The sequence below is a fragment of the Triturus cristatus genome, chromosome 5_1 (assembly GCF_964204655.1).
Source record: "Triturus cristatus chromosome 5_1, aTriCri1.1, whole genome shotgun sequence".
NCBI lineage: Eukaryota > Metazoa > Chordata > Amphibia > Caudata > Salamandridae > Triturus > Triturus cristatus.
In genome coordinates this window covers 126,405,197-126,424,838 of record NC_140587.1, presented here as the reverse complement: position 1 = coordinate 126,424,838, position 19,642 = coordinate 126,405,197, and the positions used below count along the sequence as shown (strand labels likewise).

The 19,642-nt window shown below is 46.4% G+C and overlaps 1 protein-coding gene across 1 annotated transcript in view; it reads right to left on the bottom strand.

The window, feature by feature from the left end:
- Positions 1-297: 297 nt before the first annotated feature.
- The window catches only part of LOC146830363 (general transcription factor II-I repeat domain-containing protein 2-like), a 52,124-nt gene continuing 32,779 nt past the window's right edge, over positions 298-19,642 (bottom strand). Inside the window, exons 2-3 of the mRNA XM_085604547.1 lie at positions 7,268-9,707; positions 298-1,082 (exon numbers count right to left, since the gene is read on the bottom strand). Coding sequence (XP_085460673.1) covers positions 7,837-9,690 — 1,854 coding nt within the window. The 5' untranslated portion in view covers positions 9,691-9,707 and the 3' untranslated portion in view covers positions 298-1,082; positions 7,268-7,836. The remainder of the gene's footprint in view (positions 1,083-7,267; positions 9,708-19,642) is intronic.

Below are 19,642 nucleotides of genomic sequence, written 5' to 3'. Positions count from 1 at the left end.
ACCAGGATAGGCTCTGTGATATGCCTTTAGCCCTCTATGCTCCAACAGCCTTATCGCATTCAGTACATTTGTAGCATTCCTCACCAGTATGGATTCTCCGGTTTTGCTTTAGTCATACCTTTCAATTAAACTGTGGTCTCATTCAGTACACATAAACGATTTCTCACCAGTATGGCTTTCGTGGTGTCTAATTATATGTGGTGTTGTAATAAAAGCCTTGCCACATTCAATACATTTCTACCTAGTCGAATGTGTCCAGCTAGGTGTTTCCTCAGAGATGAACAAAAACTAAAAGACTTTACACATTCACTACATTTTTATTGTATCTTAACAGTACAAATTGCTTGTTGTTGCTCCAATTCACTCTTGAAAGGGAAAGCTTTGACACAATCAGTACATTTAAATAGTTTCAAACCACTATAGATTTTCTGGTGTTCCTTTAATTCAGACGGTGTATAAAAAGGTTGGTCAGTACATTTATAGGATTTCTCACCAGTATGGATCTTTTGGTGTTTGTCTAGTTTCTGCTCTGTATTAAAAGCTTAGGTACATTTATACGTTTTTCTGCTGGTATGGGTGGTCTGGTGAAGATTCAATCCCACTTTCGTACTCAAGGCTTTCACACATTTACTACATCTATATGGATTCTTTCCAGTATGTGTTCCCTGGTAGACATTAAACTGCACATTTTTAATGAAGGTCTGATCACATTCAATACATTTATGGGCTTTCTCACCAGCATTGCTTTTCTGGAATAGATTCAGGAAGTGCTTGGAACTCAAAGCTTTGGTACATTCAGTACATTTATAGGACTCAGGGTTCCCTTTAGAGCTTAGTGCAAATAAAATCAGGAGAAACTTGGAGTCTGTTGTGATGTGTGTGACTATAAAAAAAAAATAGTGATTATTTGGGAAGCCGTTCTCACGTCTACAACACTGTTTTTGGTGGGCTCGCACTAGCCACCATTTCACATTTTTCTTGAGTTTTCTCGCTCCATGATGGCTTAGGACTATCTGATTGAGCAGAGCTTGAACATTGGCTCTGATGGTAAGAAGGTGTGTGTATTACATCATTTCTGTAACCTGTTAAAGAAAAGAAATGACATTAATATTTTATGAAAACAAGATACTTTAACACCACAGACTAGATACAGATTAATAGACAAACATAGCTAAGACTAATTGAGCAAGCTTGTAACCAAGGGAAACCAAAATACTTGTAGTCCAATGAATGCATGGTCCTGCAGCCTCGTGTCACGTATAAGCCAAAATACTTGTGGCACCGGTGAGCAAGCCACCCTTCTATCCTGTAAACAGTTTTTATGTAACTATCGATGAACGTACTCTAAAATCAATTATGCAATCAACAAATTATCTAGTTCCATGTCTTAGAGTGGCACACTGAGTGGTTAATCACTTGAGAGAAAGTACTTATTTAGAGGCACAAGTAAACTAACTTTGAAAAGTAACATCAACTCTACTAACTGTAAAGAAAAGGGGATTTGAACGTTTTGTTATGGTAGTTTTAAGAGAATGGTGTAACTTTGTAACAAACTGTGAGAACTATAATTTCCCACCCCTTCCAATAGAGGCAGGTGCAAGCTCATCTTGCTAAAGGGTCTCAGTGAGGATGGTTTCTCGCAAGGATAGGGGACAGGACCCTAAGGGACATAAGTGCTAGACAGATCAGTACTAGGTTAATCACACTGGTCTTACTTAAATCACTCAGCAACAGAGATGATGAGAAAGTACTTGAAACTGTGATCCATCACGTTCTATAATTCAGTAAGTGGGCGAGAAAGGCCCACAAGATCCCACCCCCTATCCAGGTGGTTGGGCGCAACATTCAATATCACATGTAGCAACATTTCATGCCATTATACATCAGCCGTACAGTTAGTCTTGGCTGATCATTTCATATGCCCCTATGAATAAAGAAGAATTAATCATTCCACCTCAAACGATCCTGTTGCTTGCCTCGTTGTTTACTGTTCTCATCTTGGGATGAATTTGTCGAGATCCTACTAGAGAAGCCTTTTTGGGAGGCTGGAGGGGCTGTGGTAACAAGAAGCACATCAGGAATAATAGGGGATTTATTAATTCCATAGGATGTATGAGTGATGCCTATAAGTGTCAGATGTACCCATGAAAATAAATACATCACACTATGAATTTGACCTGTATATATAACCTGGCTTTCTGGATAGCCGCAATCATTCCCGAAACCCGTTCGCTCCCTGTAGCTAGTGGGGTGGTTCATGCAGATCCATTCCCAGGCCAAAAATCTCCTTGCTGGTGTACGCATTACAAATGTAACCATTCAATCAGACATTAGCTAGTAAAAGACAGACTATAGCACCATGGTCGACATGTGTGCAAGTCTTTGTTCCATAGGAAAATTGTGGACCCTGCAACGCATAACAGCCATTCATAATACTCTTAGAATGTATGGGTGGTTTGTAAATGGTGTTGGTACCCTCCGTCATACACTTTTAAATCCTGCTTACACACTGCAAATTTAGGCACCAGTGCACTCTCCAGCATAGAAGTGAACGGCACTCAACTGAACATTCTGGTGCCTGGAACGGAGAGGTGAGGGGGATTGTGCGTTAGGTGATAAGGAATCAGGTGGTACACTATTTACATGTGATTCTGCTAAAGTGAGTTGTGCACTATGTGGAAGTAATGAAGCAAACAATACAGTCAACATTAACGTCCACCTTTACCCTTTTCTTAACAGCTATGGCACGGATTCCGTCAATTTATCTTGAACCATGAAAAACGAACAACTATTTCAATTTGTAGACACTTAAACGATGGGTGGATGATATTGAGCGTACAAGTTAAAGAATGCAATCTTTCTGGGTGCAATATTTAAGATAATATGAGTATATACATACATATTTTAAGTAAGGTCTTCTTTTATTGCAGATTGAAAAGATCATGTGAATAGATCACTCAAATGTGCAGAGATACATTACCAAACAGAGATGAAATTACTTTCTACTTGTCAAGAGTAATATTAGATTGATAATCTGAAACATTTTGTAACAATTTACAAAACGTACTTTCTGGCTGGGAAAAATTAAAAATATAAAATCTAATAACTACATTATACTGAACTGAGTAGTTACGGTCAACAGCTTATGCATTTGCTAAACAGTAAAGACAAATATGCCTTTTGTACTGTGCAAACTGGAAAACCTTACATTTCTCAACACAACAAAATATCTTTCACGCAGAAGATTAACTAATTAGACTCTTGGTGCAATGCTTTAACCCCTTCGATGCGAGTGATGGAGCGGTTCAGTCATGCACGTCGGTTGCGCTGTGCGCATGACGGAATCGCTCCGTCATGGCCCCGCACGCGCACAGAACCTTCAGCACAGCGCGGTAATCCGCGCCGCGCTGAAGGGTTGGCAAATTCAATGATGGCTATCATTTCCATTTGTTTTCAGCCTTTGATAGTCATGTTAGGGTGGCCATTCTTTCTTGATGCTCCTGTAATTTTAACTGGGGTGGGTGGTAGGCTGGGGGACTCGAGGTGCATAGTTTTGCTAATTTAGATTTGCAAGTCTTTTTGTTGCATAGAATGCTGCAGATTGACGTGCTCTGCATACTCCTGCCATATAGTGTTGGGATTGGACTGTTGTAACTTTGTGTCACAAGGTATCCAGGACTTCTCTTGTAGTGAATGTGCATGTGCAAGATTGTTTTTCACACAGCAGGTGAGAGGAAGTATGGAGTAGGTTAATATAATGTCCATGTGTGCTATGTAAATGAGATGGTTGAAAATATCTGTAGCACACACTAACTTGAGTGCAGGCGGGTGGGTGCATGTGATTCTGCAGCACTACTTGCAGAGAATATACGCTTACAGGGTACCTAACAATCCATTTGTATCATGTGTGGCTGTAGACACACATGCTCTGCATCAACGTTATAGAAGTACTCCGCTAAGAGGTGGCTAGCCACTGTATGGTGCAGAGATCTGAAATAGAGCCATCAGCACAGTTTGACCATCTCTAGCCTGCTGCCTTGCAAGAATATCTGCTCAATAATACAACTGTGGCGTCCAGTTTATGGGTGGAGTGAGGTCTGCGGTTGGGGCGATCAGTTAGTGTTCTTTTGGTTTTAAGGTAGCAGATTTAGATGCACCTAGCTATACCTGTCTTTGATATGGAGTGACCGTTATTAAGCTGTGTAAAGGCAACTAAAAAAAACTCCTCCTTTTATGGAAGGATGTGGTCCTATCTATGTAATACATAAGAGCACACTTGAAGTCAAGTGTGTGTGTGCATAATGTTTTTTCTGCTACCGAGTCAGTCTGAGCAAAGAATACCAGAAGAGAAATTGTTTGGTTATGATGAAAAAGGGACACAACATTGGGGAGAAATTTGGGGTTGGTTCCAAGGACAACTCTGTCATTGAAGAACCGGAAAAAAGGCTCCAGCAGTGTAAGGGCCTGTAGCTCACTAATACGTTTAAGGGATGTTATGGCTACGAGAAAGGCAACCTTCCAGGAAAGGAACTGTAAAGGGCAAGTGTGTAGTGGCTCGAAAGGAAGGCCCAGTTGAGGTGCCAGACTGGGGCAGGAGGCACTCAGGTTGGGAGGACATGTTTAAAGTCTTCTGTGAAGGCTTTAATGACCGGGATTTTGAACAGTGAGGAGTGTTCCCTATTCTGCATTTATGCGGCAAAAGCAGCTAGGTATAGCCAAATCGAGGTACAGGCTAGTCCAGACTTTTGCCAATGCAAGAGGTAACAAATGAGGTCCTGCACTATTGGTGTCAGAGGGTTTAGGCTGGTTGACGTACAATAATTGAACAACCCTGTTCCACCTAGCAGCATAGCAAGTGAGCAAGGTGGGCCTACAGGCTTCCTTATGGTCATACACTCTCGAGGCAAGTTAAGCAATTAAACTCTAGGACCTCAGAAGCTAGATCGCTATGTTGAGCTTCCTGGGGTCTAGGTATGACTGCCTTGGTTCTGTATGTGACTGTCCAGCCTGCTGGGGAGTTTATAGTGTGGAGTAATGGATATCTTGAGATGGGTTGAGAACAATTGTCATCTGGCCCACGTGGGAGCCACCAGGTTAAGTGAGGGACATATGCCACAGTTCAGTGGGAGAGGAGGAAAAGTGCATGCCTGACCAGTTTATCCACAGAGTATTGGCCATGGACTGGGGGTCTGAAAACCTGAAGGTGAAGTTTAGGCATTCTGCATTTTCGCAGGTCTATGTTTGGGATCTTCCACTAATGGACTTGTGGGTGGAGTTTCCTTTCAAGGACATGTTGCTGTGTCCTGCTGAGCAGGTCTGCAAAGTCACTGTCCACAAGGGGGAGGTTCTCCGATTCTGGAGATAAAACACTGTGGTCATGTTGTCTGTTCATAACAGGACTACCTGCCCTGAATATCTTTGAAAAATGTATTGAGGGCTAGGTGTATGGCTTAAAGTTCCAGATGGTTGATGTGGAACCCCCGTTGTTGAGGTGGCCACAGACCCTGGACTGTAATATTGCCTAGATACACCACCACACTCAGCAAGTAATGCATCTATGATGATGGTCACCCGTGGAAATAAGTTTGTGAAGGGCCTGTCCCTCAATAGGTTATTGCTGTTCCACCACTGCATAAAGCAATAGGTGCTTATCTTAAGAACACTAGATCTTCCCAGTCACCCTCGGCTTGTGACCACTGTGCCGTATGGCACTCAAAGTGGGCGCAGATGAAGCCTTGCATGAGAGACTATGGCTATACAGGAGTCAATCATACCTAGGAGGAGCATCACTGCTCGCACCGTGAGAGGTTGGACTGGCAGAAAAAGAGGCAGTAGCTGCTAAGATGTCACTACCCTTTGATCACTTAGGTAGGTCTTGGCCGTGACTGCTTTCAGGACTCACCTCAGAAAGGGACTGGATCTGAAGGGGCTGGAGGTGGGACTTGGTATCATTGACTGTACATTGCAATTTTGTGGTGCATGGAGATGGCAGCTTCAGTGTAGGCTAGGTACTCCTATTTGCTTGCACTCTCGATCAGCCAGTCATCTAGGCAGGGAAAGACGTGAGTTCTCCCCTCTCCTTCCCCTTTGCTCAACCTCTAACCCCACCTCTGAGGTGGATGGCCTTCAACGCAAGGCTTTTAGTGGAAACTCTTGGGGCTGTGGTGAATCCGTAGGGCAACATTTTGAACTGGTAGTGCTAGCCACTTAAAGCAAAGGTAGTGCACATGAGCCAGATGGAAAGGGATGGGAAAGTAGGCTTCCTTAAGGTCTAGTGTAGCCACGAAGTTGATGGAGTTGGCGATGAGGATCTGCAGGAAGTAGACATCTTTGCCTCACTGTTGGGGGTGTGGGGCACTGGCTCTATGGCCCCTTTGAGAAGAAGCACCTGGACCTCCTCTTGTAATAGGACGAGGTGTTCTGATCTGAGGGCGTGTGTGTGCAGAGTAGAATGTTTAGTGAGGTTGAGGCAAGCTGAGGGCAGTAGCCCTGCTCGAAAATAGATTGAACTCACCGTCTGGGGTGATTTTCTCCTAGCGGGAAAGAAATCATTGGAGCCTCCCCCAAAAGTTGCAATGAGATCAGGGTAATGCAGGGCAACTCAATGTTTGGAGGTCTAGACTTCCTTGGATGGAGTGCTTCTGCCTCGACCCTTTGAATTATTACCTTGGAGCGTGGCCCTAGTGTACTATATTTTGAAATAGGGTTATTAGTTGAGGGGGCAAAAATCCACATTGAGTAATAATCACAATCCTCGTCATGGCGAACCATTAAAGTCACTAAATAAACCTGAGCTCAACGCCCCGGTAGCTGTGGCGCAGGCAGGCTTAACTTAGAGGCAATGTGTAAAATATTTATGCAGTACTAAAACGGTAATAAAGTTAAAGTTTTAAGTAGAGATGGCGCCAAGAATCACAAAGTGCCAATGATAGTTAACGGTCGCTGTAGACCCAGGTGTCTCAAATATTTTTTGTAGTGAGCGCTACTTTTGATCTGTGAAAATCACCGTGAGCTACCAAAGGCCAAGCAACTCGCACATTGGTCCCAGAGACCCCCCCACGCCTGACTTTGTTGACTTTAAGCTTAATTTCCATGGAGACATATACTATATTTAAACCAAATACTTAGAGTTCCCTAGCCAGAAACAATGAGAATGATGCCAGAATTATTGCCACCGTGCTTCAAGACCTTCCAATTATCATCTGTTACCAAAATAACAATTATAAATGCAGCTCAAATAAAATAGAAATAGGAAAATCAATCTTACCTTCAATATGGTTCTGCATGAAGTCCTCTAATGCTGTGTAATCTGGTAGTTTCAGAGGGCAATTCTGATGAAGCCATTAGTAGTCACAGTATGTCAGTAAGTGTTTCAAACGGGTATTACTCTTCTATTGCAGCTCTGACAACATCCCCGTGTTTGTCAATGTCCAAATGAGCTCAACTTCAGCTTTGTTTTTCGCTGCTTTTTAGTGCACAAAGGAAAGAGCCACATCGGCCCTCTACTCTACATTCTTTGAGAAGGTTATGTTACAATTTCACTCATATTCTCACTGTTCCCTTTACTTTTGGTGTCAGTAAGCATTGTTTTGTTCTTGCTCAACTTATACAAACTTTGAAAGCTGCTGAAGATTCTTCTCTCCAGTAAATTTTTTCTTGGTTTTAGTAAACATGGATTTGTTCTTGTTCTTCAAAGAATACAAAACTTTGAAAGATGCGGAAGATTTTTCTCTTCAGATAAATTTCTTAGCGTCAGAAAAACACCAGATTAGTTTGTGTCAGTTCAACCAGTAAAAAAAACTTTGGAAGATGCATAAGGCAAATATCTCTACTATATCAGTGAGAAACTTGACACTGCCTGGCATCGGCCAATCCCCTGTAATCTGGGGTATAGCCTGAGAGGGCAACTCTGATGCAGTCATTCAAATGATTGCCAGTCAGACGTGTTCGCAACTTGGATTTTACAAAGTTCATATCAGAGAAGGTTGATTCACAAAGATAAGTGGAGCCGAACAGGGAAAAAAGTTTCATTGCAGCTGTGCGGATGTTCCTGTATTTTTCAGCATCCACATGACTCCAAAAATTCAAGTCCGATTGCCTTGCTTTCAACTCAATGTCATTCTGAAGAGTGACGATCTCCATCTCCATGGTGGCAGAGTCCAGGTTGAGCAGCACACTAATTTGTTCAGAAATGTCACTAACATCCATTTCCATAAAGGGGTTTGACGTAAACATCACACAGGGCTCTAGTAGCTCAAAATCCCTAAATCGTTCATCAAACTCTTGATAGAGCCTCATCAGGAGGCTAATATATTCCTCAATGTCCAGGAGCTCAGGCGCAGCATTATTTTCTGAAAGGATTTGGAGCACAGAGGGAAAGTGCTGCATCTTCCTTTTCTGCACATGCTGCATGAAAAGGTTAAGTTTTGATTTGAATGTTTTTACAGAACTAATCATGTTGGCGATTGTCTTCTTTTTGCCTTGTAATTCACAGTTCAAGACATTTAATTTTTCTGTAACATCTGTCAAAAATGCCAAATCAAGCAACCACTCAGTGCTTGATAACTGGGGGACATCTTCATTTCTAGACTCCAGGAAAGCTTTTACTTCTGGCAACAGCGAAAGGAATCTACGCAGTATATTTCCCCTGCTAAGCCATCGGATCCGAGTGTGCAGCAAAAGGTCACCATATTCAGCTGATATTTCTTCAACAAATACATTGAAGCTTTGGTGCTGCCTGGCCTTTGCCCAAATTAAATTAATAATTTTAACAACAGGAGTCATCACATGATCATACCCCATTACCTTGGCACATATCGCCTGTTGATGTATAATGCAGTGGTAGCTCAGTAATGGAGGGAAATCCGGATCGCCTTTACAAGTGGCAATGAAACCAGAGTGATGTTCAATCATTGCGGGAGCCCCATCAGTGGTTATCGCCACTAACTTTTCCAATGGTACGTTTTGTTTAGCAAAATAATTCTTCACCTCATTATGGATGTCAGCTCCCCTAGTTGTGGTTTTCAGAGGCAATAAAGTTAAAAATTCCTCTTTGTCTGTGAAATCATCAAAAACCATTCTAACAAACATTGCCAACTGGTCAATATCAACTGATTCATCACACTGAATCGAAAAATATTTGCATGTCTTTAAATCCCGATCTAGCTGCTCAATCATGTTGGCCGATAATGCCGATACCCTTCTTGCAATAGTGTTGGCTCCTAACTGCACACCTGCAATGGCAGACATAATGTCATGGCTATTTTTGAAATCTTTAAACAAGGACTCTGCTATTATAATCATTGCTTCCTTCACAATCGCTCCATCTGAAAATGTTGCTTTGTTCTTGATTAAGTGATGAGTAACTTTGAAAGAGGCTTCAGTTGCTGCATTAGCTTTCTTGATTGGCTTTGTAATAAAAGATTGCTGTGTCTGCAATGCAGCTTTTAAGTCAATCACTTTTTGTGACCTCACATTGCTTCCTTTAGGGAACATCCTCTCAAAATTCATGTGCATTGTTAAAAAATGCCTCTCAACATTGCTTTTTTTCATCATTGCAAGTTTTGCGCCACAAATTAAACACGTACACGAGTCTTCAATTTGGGTGAATAAAAAATTGTTCTCCCACTCGGGATGGAAGTAGTAAGTCTTACTCTTTCGCCTTTTGGATGGACCTGCTTCTTCATCCATAATTACAATCTTTAGAGCTGTAAGGAAGAGTAGAAATGTATAAGGTCACCAGCCATGCTTCTCATGCAAGAATGACATGAACACAACTTCAGAAACATAGTGTTTCAGGCAATATGTGAATTGCAACCAGTCTTGTAAATTAACAGCACAGTTTGAAAGTGAATTATTAATTCACACTTACCATCTTTAATTATAAAATATAAACACTCCTGGGTGGCTACTTTGTACAAAATCATACTGGGCCAGGGAGCATGGGCTTTGAACCAGGATGCGAGCAAGGAAAATTAGCTTCTCTTCCTCGTGGTTTAAAGCAATGGGCATAATTGTGCATGCGGCGACTTCCTCAACCCCCTGGGCTCTGGTGCCTCTGTACCTGCTGCACTATTAATAACTATGTACTCGTGATCCTGCTACTTCCTCCTACACCCTCCCATTGCATCCCTGATATAATGTGTCCACAGAGCACACTGCTAAAGTAAAAACTCTTTTTAAAGTGGTTTCTGACAAGAAAGCCTTTCTCAGAAGCCTCATGGTGCAACTATCCGTGATCCTATTGTGATGTATCAACCACCAAAGGTCACTTGAGATAGTCACGGCCACTGGAAATACAGCAATGAGCGGCAAATAGGGGACCAATCAACATTTGCAAAGGGGCCTTCCACTGTGTGGCAACACGTGCTGCTGCCTTTTTAGTAAAGTTCGATTCAATTTGGATAGAAACTATTATTAAAACCAACAGATTATACAGCACATGGATTATGTGGCAAATACATATTTATGCAGGGAAACGTCACACCCCTAAAAATCACCGAATTCTATTTATAGGAAAAGTTCGCATTTCACCTGCAGTGGTGTTTAAAACCCACTGTTCTATCTTAAACTTGATTATGGGGGGCACTATGACAAGGCTGTACACATATGTGTGTATGAATGGGAAATGTGTATTAGTGACTATGATCCTGTGTGATATGTACTTGTGGCCCAAGACATACCTCAGGCTCTCACCACATGTGACACAAATACATGTATAACAGAAAAATACAGCCATTTTTTTAAATGGGAGAAATTTGGAGCGAAGGAACGTGTTCAATAACATGGAACATGTTCCTTCATAAAAAAATGGTTGTATTTTTTTGTTGTGAATATTGCCCCATGCTACCGGCCTCTGGAAGCAAGGAGCATGCTGTTTGTTAATGTAGCACTTTTAAATGAGAGAAGATTAAAATGAAGAGTTAACTTTGTTGGATCACAGCAAACTCATTATAATTTCCTCCTATTTCAAAGGGTCGCATTTACAAACCGCAGGCATTTTCCTCCCAGTGTCCGGTAGGTACTGTGCCATATTTAGAACCAAAAAATACGGCACATTTTTTTTTAAATGGGAGAAAGTGAAGAAAAATATTTCCGAAGACATAATTGCCTTTAATGTATGTGTAGAAAACTTCATGTTTTATTAAAAATAATTCTTAATTTTCAGTTTCTCGCTTTTAAAACAACATGTATTTTGCTCTTAAAAATGGCCCGGTCGTGAGCGTGGCCTGAGGCGTCAAGATGGTGGTTGAACTTTGAGAGTGCTACGGACCCCCTCCGTCATCCGCCTTGCATCCGCCACCATCTGCTGCCGTCTGCCTTTGTTCCTCGCTGCACCTCTTGCTAAGCTCCGGCATGTTTAGGTCCCGCGAATAGTGCCTCCATCGGCCTGTTTCTGCCTGCCCGGCCGGCCACTGCGTATACAAAAAGGTGGCCCAGCCGGCGGCCCACTCCGGTGCTGCGGGGCTTGGGCGCCGCTGACTCTCCCCCGACGGGGCTCTCCCGGCGGCCGGGGTAGCGGCGATATCTGGCGGGAACTCAGGAGGGATCCAGACCAGCCACGACTTGGGGCCGCGAGAAGAAGCCGTCATAGGCGCTGGAGCGCGGGTGCTCCTATCTGAACAGACCAGCCTGCCACAGCTTGAATGCGGTGAGTTGCAGAACCTGGGGCGAGCGGGAGCTCGGCTGCCATTGTCAGGCAGCGGCGCGGGGGGGGAGGATTGTACTGTGACCGCGCCTGAGGCCCGTCTTGCCCTGCGGGCCCTCCGAGCGCTGCCCGGAGAGACCTGCTTGGATTCCCTCCCTCGTAGCGGCGCCTGGACTGAGGGGGGAGTGCGGCCTACAGGCCCCCACTACAGATCATACCGGCACCGTCGCTGCTGCCCTGAGGGGGTCAGCCCTCCATGTGAGATACTGCAAAGCCCCAGGGACCCTGATCCTTTCTCTTGGAGGGCTGGGGAGTCCTGGACTGCCAGGGGCAGTGGGCCTTGGTCCAGCCCTCGCTGCGGATTCCCCGCCTTTTTCCCCTCGGCGCCCTCCTTTCCTCCTCCTCCGCCGCCAAGACTTGGAACACCGGGAGTGGGAGCCCGCTGTCACCGGCCAGGACTCGCGCCGCCCTGCCGCCGATGCCACCGGGGACCTGCCCTCGGATGAATGCGAGCTGACACCAGTGACGCCGGGGCCTGTTCCGGGCCTGTGGAGGACTTTTGGCCTGTGAAGGGGCGGCGGGCCTTGGCTCGGCCTTCACTGCTGGCCCCCTGACTTGGGTCTCGGGTGCCCGGACCGGAGCATCGACGGTCTGGGTGTTGACGGTTCCCCCTCCTCCTCCGCGGGCCGATTGCTCTCCCGGCCTGTGTCGATTGGATCCGGCCCTGGTGGTCATGGGTAGAAGCCGCACCCTGCAGACTCCGGACCCTCAAACCCAAACGAAAATGTACCAATTCACCAAGTCAGACAGGGGCCCTGGCGGTGGGGCATCCAACGGGCCGGGCGCCCCCGGGGGCGATCTCACTACCATCCTTCAAGCGATAGGCGCGTCAGACATCAGTCGAAAATAAGATCGGAGAAGGGTCAACATGGCTCTCATTCGTCACGACCTGCGCAATGCGACGGCTTGAGTCATGGAGGCGGAGGCTCGTATCTCCACAGCGGAAGACGACATCGGACACCTTAAGACCCAGATGGTGCGTCTTCAGACCCAGACCTCGGAGCTCCACCGCAGGGCTGAGGATGCCAAAAATAGGTTGCGGCGTAACAACCTGCGCCTTGTGGGGTTTCCCGAGGGAGTGGAGCAGGGTCGTGTTGACACATTCGTGGAAACCTGGGTGCGTTCCTGGATGCCTAAGGACTCCCTCTCGCCCTGGTTTGCCGTTGAACAGGCTCACCGCTCCTTGGCTCCCAAGTGCCCTGATCTCAGGGCTTCCCCATGCTATGTGACTCACTTCCTCCTTCACTCCCTGGACTTACTTGCAGTTCCTGATGTATGAAGTCCTATGTGTAATGGCAGCAGATGTTGAATCTTTATCCGAACACAGGGAGGAGGGGGTCCATGTCCGCCATGTTCATGTTTCGCTAACCGTTTTAGCTTAGCACCTAGTCCGATTGTAAGGTTGTTTTTTTTAACCGTTTTCCTTCTCAGGGCGACAGATGCTTCATTTTCAGAAGTGTAGGGGGGGGGGGGAGGACCGAATGTTTGTTGTTTTTAGCCACCCACGGGCCGCTGTTCTTTGTTTTTATTGGTAGACACACACACGCACAAATGCCTTTGACGACGACACGGGACTCACCAGCCCGCGCGCCCTTTGCGTAGAGGAACCGGGCATGGATCGTTGTCTCCCTTGGGACCCGGGATTACCCGTGCAGGTGTCCCCCCCTTCTATACACTACCCAGCAGGATGGCGTCAACTCTATATATGGCCCTACACATCCTCTCCTGGAACGTTAACAGTCTACTGGCCTGGATCAAACATACAGCTGTTCTTCGCAGCGCCCAGCGACATGCGCCAGATATCCTGCTCCTGCAGTAAACACACCTCCTGGGATCCCAATTTAATTTCCTCACCCGCTATGGGTTTGACATTCTGGTTTTGCGCGGGGCTCCCGGGGGGGTGGCCATACTGCTCCGGAAACGGCTTCCCTTCACCCCGACACAGGCCAAAACAGACTTACAGGGCAGTTACGTGGCTCTGACGGGTACCCCCTCAATCTTCTGTGTACTTACATTCCTCCCGCCAACCTGGCCTCTACACTTCACCAACTTACACTGGTTCTTGCCTCCTTTCCACAGGGTCTGATGGTTGTTGGGGGTTGGGGGGGGGACTTTTATGCAGTCCTTCATCCCTCACGTGACACAACGGGCGCCCCATCGGCTTCCCGTCTATCATCTGCAAAGCAACCATCTGACTGGTTCTCCGCGATGCCGGGAGTGCATGGAATTCCTGTAAGGAGAGCTCACTCTCACTCTCTCTCTCTCTCTTCATATCATATCATACCCAGGGGCATCTCCGATCACTCCCCAGTCTCGGAACCCCTCCTAATGGCACCCGTACGGTATGGTGGATGAACACCTGGTTTGTGCTGGATGCGAACTTTGTCGAATCCCTCGGGCAGGAATTGAAACATTACTTCTCCACCAACGTGGGCTCAGTCTCCTCGCCGGGGACCCTGTGGGAAGCCAGCAAGGCTGTGATGCGTGTGGTGGGTAGAGGTCTGGTCCACACGAAGCGTAAGGAACAATCCACCCGGCTTACACAGCTGAAGGCCCAGGCGGCACGACTGGAAGGCATCCAAGCTGTCCATGATTATGACGACTCCACTCGACAGCTCACACTGATCCGAGAAGAGATCTGTCAGATCTCGCTGGAGTCTGCTAAAACGCTCTGGCGCTCCTCGGTAGCACGCGTGTATGGCTAGGGCGACAAAAATGGCAAACTGTTGCATAACTTAGTGTCCTATCCCAGGGACAACCGCATCATTCCCGTGATTCGGGGTGAAGATGGGGCTCACCACGTCACTTCCCAGGCCATCGCTCGAACATTCATCAGCTATTACGCAACACTCTACGCAGCCCGAACCCTCTAGTCTTCCTTGGCGGCCTTATTGGCCGAAACTGGGACTCAGCTGCCCTGCCTTTCCCCAGACGGAATTGGAATCTCTAGACCGCCCTTTCACAACAGAAGAGATACACGGGGATATTTCACTGTTACGCTCCGGCAAAACGCCCGGGCCCGACGGTTACCCCCAAGAATATTATGCGACCTACCGGGACACGTTGGTTCCGCACTTGGTGGAGTTGTCCAATCATGTAATAGAGACTGGGTCTTTCCCACCCGAGACGGATGTGGCCACTATTGTAGTCCTCCCCAAAACACAGCCGCCCTCCCTTGCCTGTGCGGATTACCGCCCCATTTCCCTTATTAATACGGAGATCAAACTCTTCGCCACTGTGGTGGCTCAGAGACTGCGCCCCCACTTGCAAACGCTGGTCCACCCTGATCAATGCGGCTTCATGCCTGCCTGGGGTACCAGGCATTGCATACGCCGCCTCCATCTTGCTCTGGCACATCGCCACCACCTCACCCCGTATCTGGCTTTGCTCCTCTTAGACTTCGAGAAGCCTCTGATACGGTTGACTGGGGTTACCTCAAGGACGTGTTGGAGAGGATGGGTCTCGGTCCCGCGTTCCGACGTCTCATCCGGGTCCTCTGCTCTGTTCCCAAGGCCAGGGTCCTTATCAATGCCGTGTTCTCGGAAACATTTCCTATCCAGAGGAGCACTCCCCAGGGCTGCCCGCTCTCTCCGCTTTTATTTTCCCTAGCGATGGAACCCCTGACTTCCCTCATCCGCCAAGACCCCCTCATCCGGGGTTGGGCCTGGGACCTGAAATAGATCGACGAGATAGCCTTATACGCAGACGATGTTCTCCTCTTTCTGGCGGATCCAGAGTGCTCTGGCCTGAGATGCCTGGATGCTCTCTCGGCCTTTGAGCAGATTTCCGGGCTCAGGCTCAACTCGGCAAAATCCACGCTGGTCCCCCTGCACCTCTCACGGGCGTGCTTCGACTGGCAAACATCCATCCCCCTGCGTAGGCAATCATTTACGTACCTGGTGGTGTGGATTGCCCTACTCCCGGAGCTTGAGTGGGCCCTGAACATCACCCCTCTGGTTACCAGGGCAAAGTCGGACCTTAAGAAATGGCAATCTCTCCCTCAACCCCCTTGGCAGAAGTGTCCTCTTCAAAATGATGGTCCTCCCCCGCATCCTGTACATATTACAAAACGTTACCTCGTATCTCCCGGGGAGTTGGTTTCAGGAAAGAGGCAGCGAATGTCCCTGGCGCACAACCGCATACCCCCTTATAAATTTGATAAATAAAATAAATAAATAAATCAATAAATAAATAAACACCTCTATTACCTGGCCACACGGCTTATCGTGAACCATGATTGGTTCGCGTGCGGCTGGTCCGATCCGGCATACAGGGTGGAACTCAGGACATTAGACTTTGCGCAGCTCCAAGCCTACCTGTATGGGAGCACTGTGCCGCAGGCTACCCCCCCCCCCCCCCACCCCGTCACCAGGGCGGTGCTTGTGGCCTGGCGTGCCGCGCTAAGATATGTAAAGTGGAACCGGAAACTCACCAGGCAGACGCCTCTGTGGAGTGGGACGTGGCTGGCGGAGGTCTCCTCTCTCCAGAACTTTCGCAGGTGGGACTTCATAGGGATCTCGCTATTGGGAGACGTTTGGGTGGGGGACCATGTCAGATTATTTGCAGACCTACAACACCGTTACTCCCTCCACTCCTCCCAATTCTACAAATATTTACAACTGAGGCATGCCCTCCAAGTCCGTGTCCCATCCCCCACATCCTTCCCAGAATTCAGCCCCCTGGAGGCCCAAGTGATGATGGGGAACCTGGGTGGAGGAGGGGTGTTGCGGATCTATCGCTCCCTCGTGAACAACGGCCCCGCAGTCCTAGACCTACTTCGTACCCGCTGGGAGGGGTGGCTGGATCCCCTGGAGGACACGGATTGGAGGGACGCCCTTATGGCCACCAAAACGCGGACGACCTCCTCCAATCTGCGTCTAGTCCAACTCTATTATCTCCACGCGGCATACCTCACCCCCACGCGCCTGTACAGCGCCCGCCTGCGACCCTCCCCATCCTGCATGCAGGGCCATCAGGCTTCAGCTGATTTTTATCACATGGTGTGACAGTGTCCCGCCCTCACTCCATTCTGGGCTGGGGTGGAGCTTGAGCTTACGCAGACTCTTGGGTGGGAGGTGCCCCATGACCCGTTGCACCTGCTCCTGGGGGTGTTCGGCGGCCTTGATGGATCCCGGGCTGATAAGCGCTTCTTGGGAACGCCATTCGTAAAGCGCGCCACTGCGGCACTCTGGTCCCAAACTAAATCCCCCACAATACGGAGATGGAGAAGGGGAGTGGATTGGTGTGGCACCCAGGAGGAGCCTCTCTTCGAAGCCCGGGGATGCCCTGAACTCTTTGGCAAAATCTGGGGCAAATGGTTCAACCTACTGCGGGTCTGAAGAATTTGTGTTCATCCCGTATAGGGTTACTTATAAGCTGGTGTTATACTCATCCCATGAATGCTTTATGAGTCGCTGTCGTTCCTTATTGATTGCAATGTGCGTAAATAATGTGTCCGATTTGCTACCAATGTACTTTTTGTTCTCTTTAAAATCTAATAAACTTGATTATCAAAAAAATAAATGGCCCTGTCGCTACCGGCCACTGGGAGCAAGATACCTGCGGTTTGTAAATATGTCACTTTTAAAGGGAAGAAAATTTAAACGAAGAGTTAACAGTTAACTTTTCATTTTACCTTTCTCTCATTTAAAAGCATTCACATATAGCATCTTGCTCTCACACTACCATAATAAACAATATTGCTGTTTTTTGTGGAAGTCATAACGCTTCATGTGGAGGTCTTGTAGTTACTTAGCCCTTTGGCTACTATATTGCATTTAGCACCAGAGCCTTATTGCAAGTGAGGTTCCTACCAACAAGCATTAACCCACTTCAGCGTAGAGAGGAAAGATGCCCACCTTTCAGCAGTTTACTGAGATGTGTTTCATCTTCCATCTGCACCTAAGACCCCAGACTTCCCATCTGAAGTGTAAGCCTAAATTAGAAATGTGCAATGTTCTGTGTTATTAGAGTGAGTGAGCTTGCAAAGAAAAGAAAATAAGAATTATTTGTTTTTGGGTGCGATTCAAAAGGGAAAAAATATAATGCTTATGCTCGTTTGCAAGCAAGTGCACAGAAGAACGTTACTCTTTTCTATTTTAGGCTTTCGGCTACTCTTCTGTCGAACAAACCAAAGTAACTCATGCACGGAACGACATTAGACTTTTCTATTTTCAAGAAGAGTTAACCGTGTTTGTAAATAAGGCATGACTATTCTGGCCTTGAAAAATCATGGAATTGTTACTAGACCAGCTGGTCTAGCAAACTGAATAATCTAAATCGACCTAACTGTAATGTACTTGACCCATAAACTGGTCTCATAATGTCATGCTAGGCAAATATTTTATTTTGCAGCGCCATCTTTTTCTTCGTTATCACATATGAGAGCAACTTCCAATATGTGAGTTCAGCATTCCTGCTGTGCAAAAAAATCAATTTGGCTTGATTTAATAGACTAAACATTTGCTACATGCATAATAGGAATCTAGCCCTCATATAGGTTACACATGACCCCCGACTTTCCTCTTAGTTCACTAATAGCATTGCCATCAGGTCAGGGGCAGGAATGTATCTCAATTCATCTTTAAAAACCCACCTTTAATAAATAGATTACTAAAGCATGAGGTCATTTACAGACAGCACATTTTCCACTGAAATTGCCAAAAACGTTCACACTAACATGCAGTTTTACTTTAAAACCATATAGTGTATAAAGAAAAATCTGTGGAAATTGGGTTTCAGCAAACATATTTATCATGTTCATCTCACACAATTACAAATAAAGGGCTTTCGTAACTACTGAAATTTATTTTGAAATGTTTGTATAGTTCACTTTTTGGCTATTTAAATTTGTTAGAATAAAACAGGACATGCTACAGCCTTTCATTTCACACTTATTGTAAGCATGTTTGGCAGACAGTTCACTTTACAAAATCCTCGAACATTGAACTCGAGAAGGAAAAGTAATTGTAGATGTAAACTGACATTTGACCTCGGTCTCTAAACACAGGGTAAATGTGACGATAAAAAGATTTAAAGGCATCTCTAATGCTCCTTTACTTTGTGAGTGAACAGAACACCAGTTCTTTGTCAGCTCGCCAGAAGGGGCGAGGAGGCCCTAAATATAGCTCGCCCTGATCAAATCTGACTCGCCATAGCGAGTGGGCGAGTACTTTTGTCGAGGCCTGCAATTAAACAGACCAAATACAAAAATCAGCTGCCTCGCCCTGCCAGCTCCACTCATAATAAAGCTTAAGTAAGATCCAGCTTTTTAAATAACATTTTCAGAAAAAGAGACATCAATTCCCAGAATATATTTTGGAATCGCTCTGGGGAAAGGCCCGCCCTGCTCTCTGGAGTCCGATGGCAGGACTCTGGCAGAAGTCAGACTGTGTCCAGAACGCTGCTATCAGGCACAGTTCAAGCACCACAGCCCCAGGCCAAGACTCTGGCGCTCGGCTGCTGCGAGGGAAGGCCTGTGTGCTAGACTCGATCAGGTCCTAGAAAAGAAGCAAGTCAGAGAAAGTTGCTGCTGCACAGATACGCAGTGTCCCTAAGCGCGGTTCCGTGCAGCGTAAGACGGGTGGTGCAGTACCCGTCATGTTGAGGATTTGGTGCCACTGGACTAAAATAAATAATGAACAGGCTTGCACACATAATTAAATAATCTTTATAATAGAAAGAAAAACGCAACACATTTACATTTTCATATATAAACATTTAATTACTTTTCTCCACAAAAAAAGTCTGCAAGCTACTCAAAGGGGGTCAGCAAGTTACCAGCAGTTGGTGTTTGGCTGCTTGGAGACACCTGCTGTAGACTAACCAGGTACGTCCTGGTAAAAGATTTTACCTACTGACTTTAGTCCTTTAAGTCCCAAGCCACCACACGAGTACAATTGTAAAGCCCCCCTGACCTCAGGGGTCTTCTGGGGC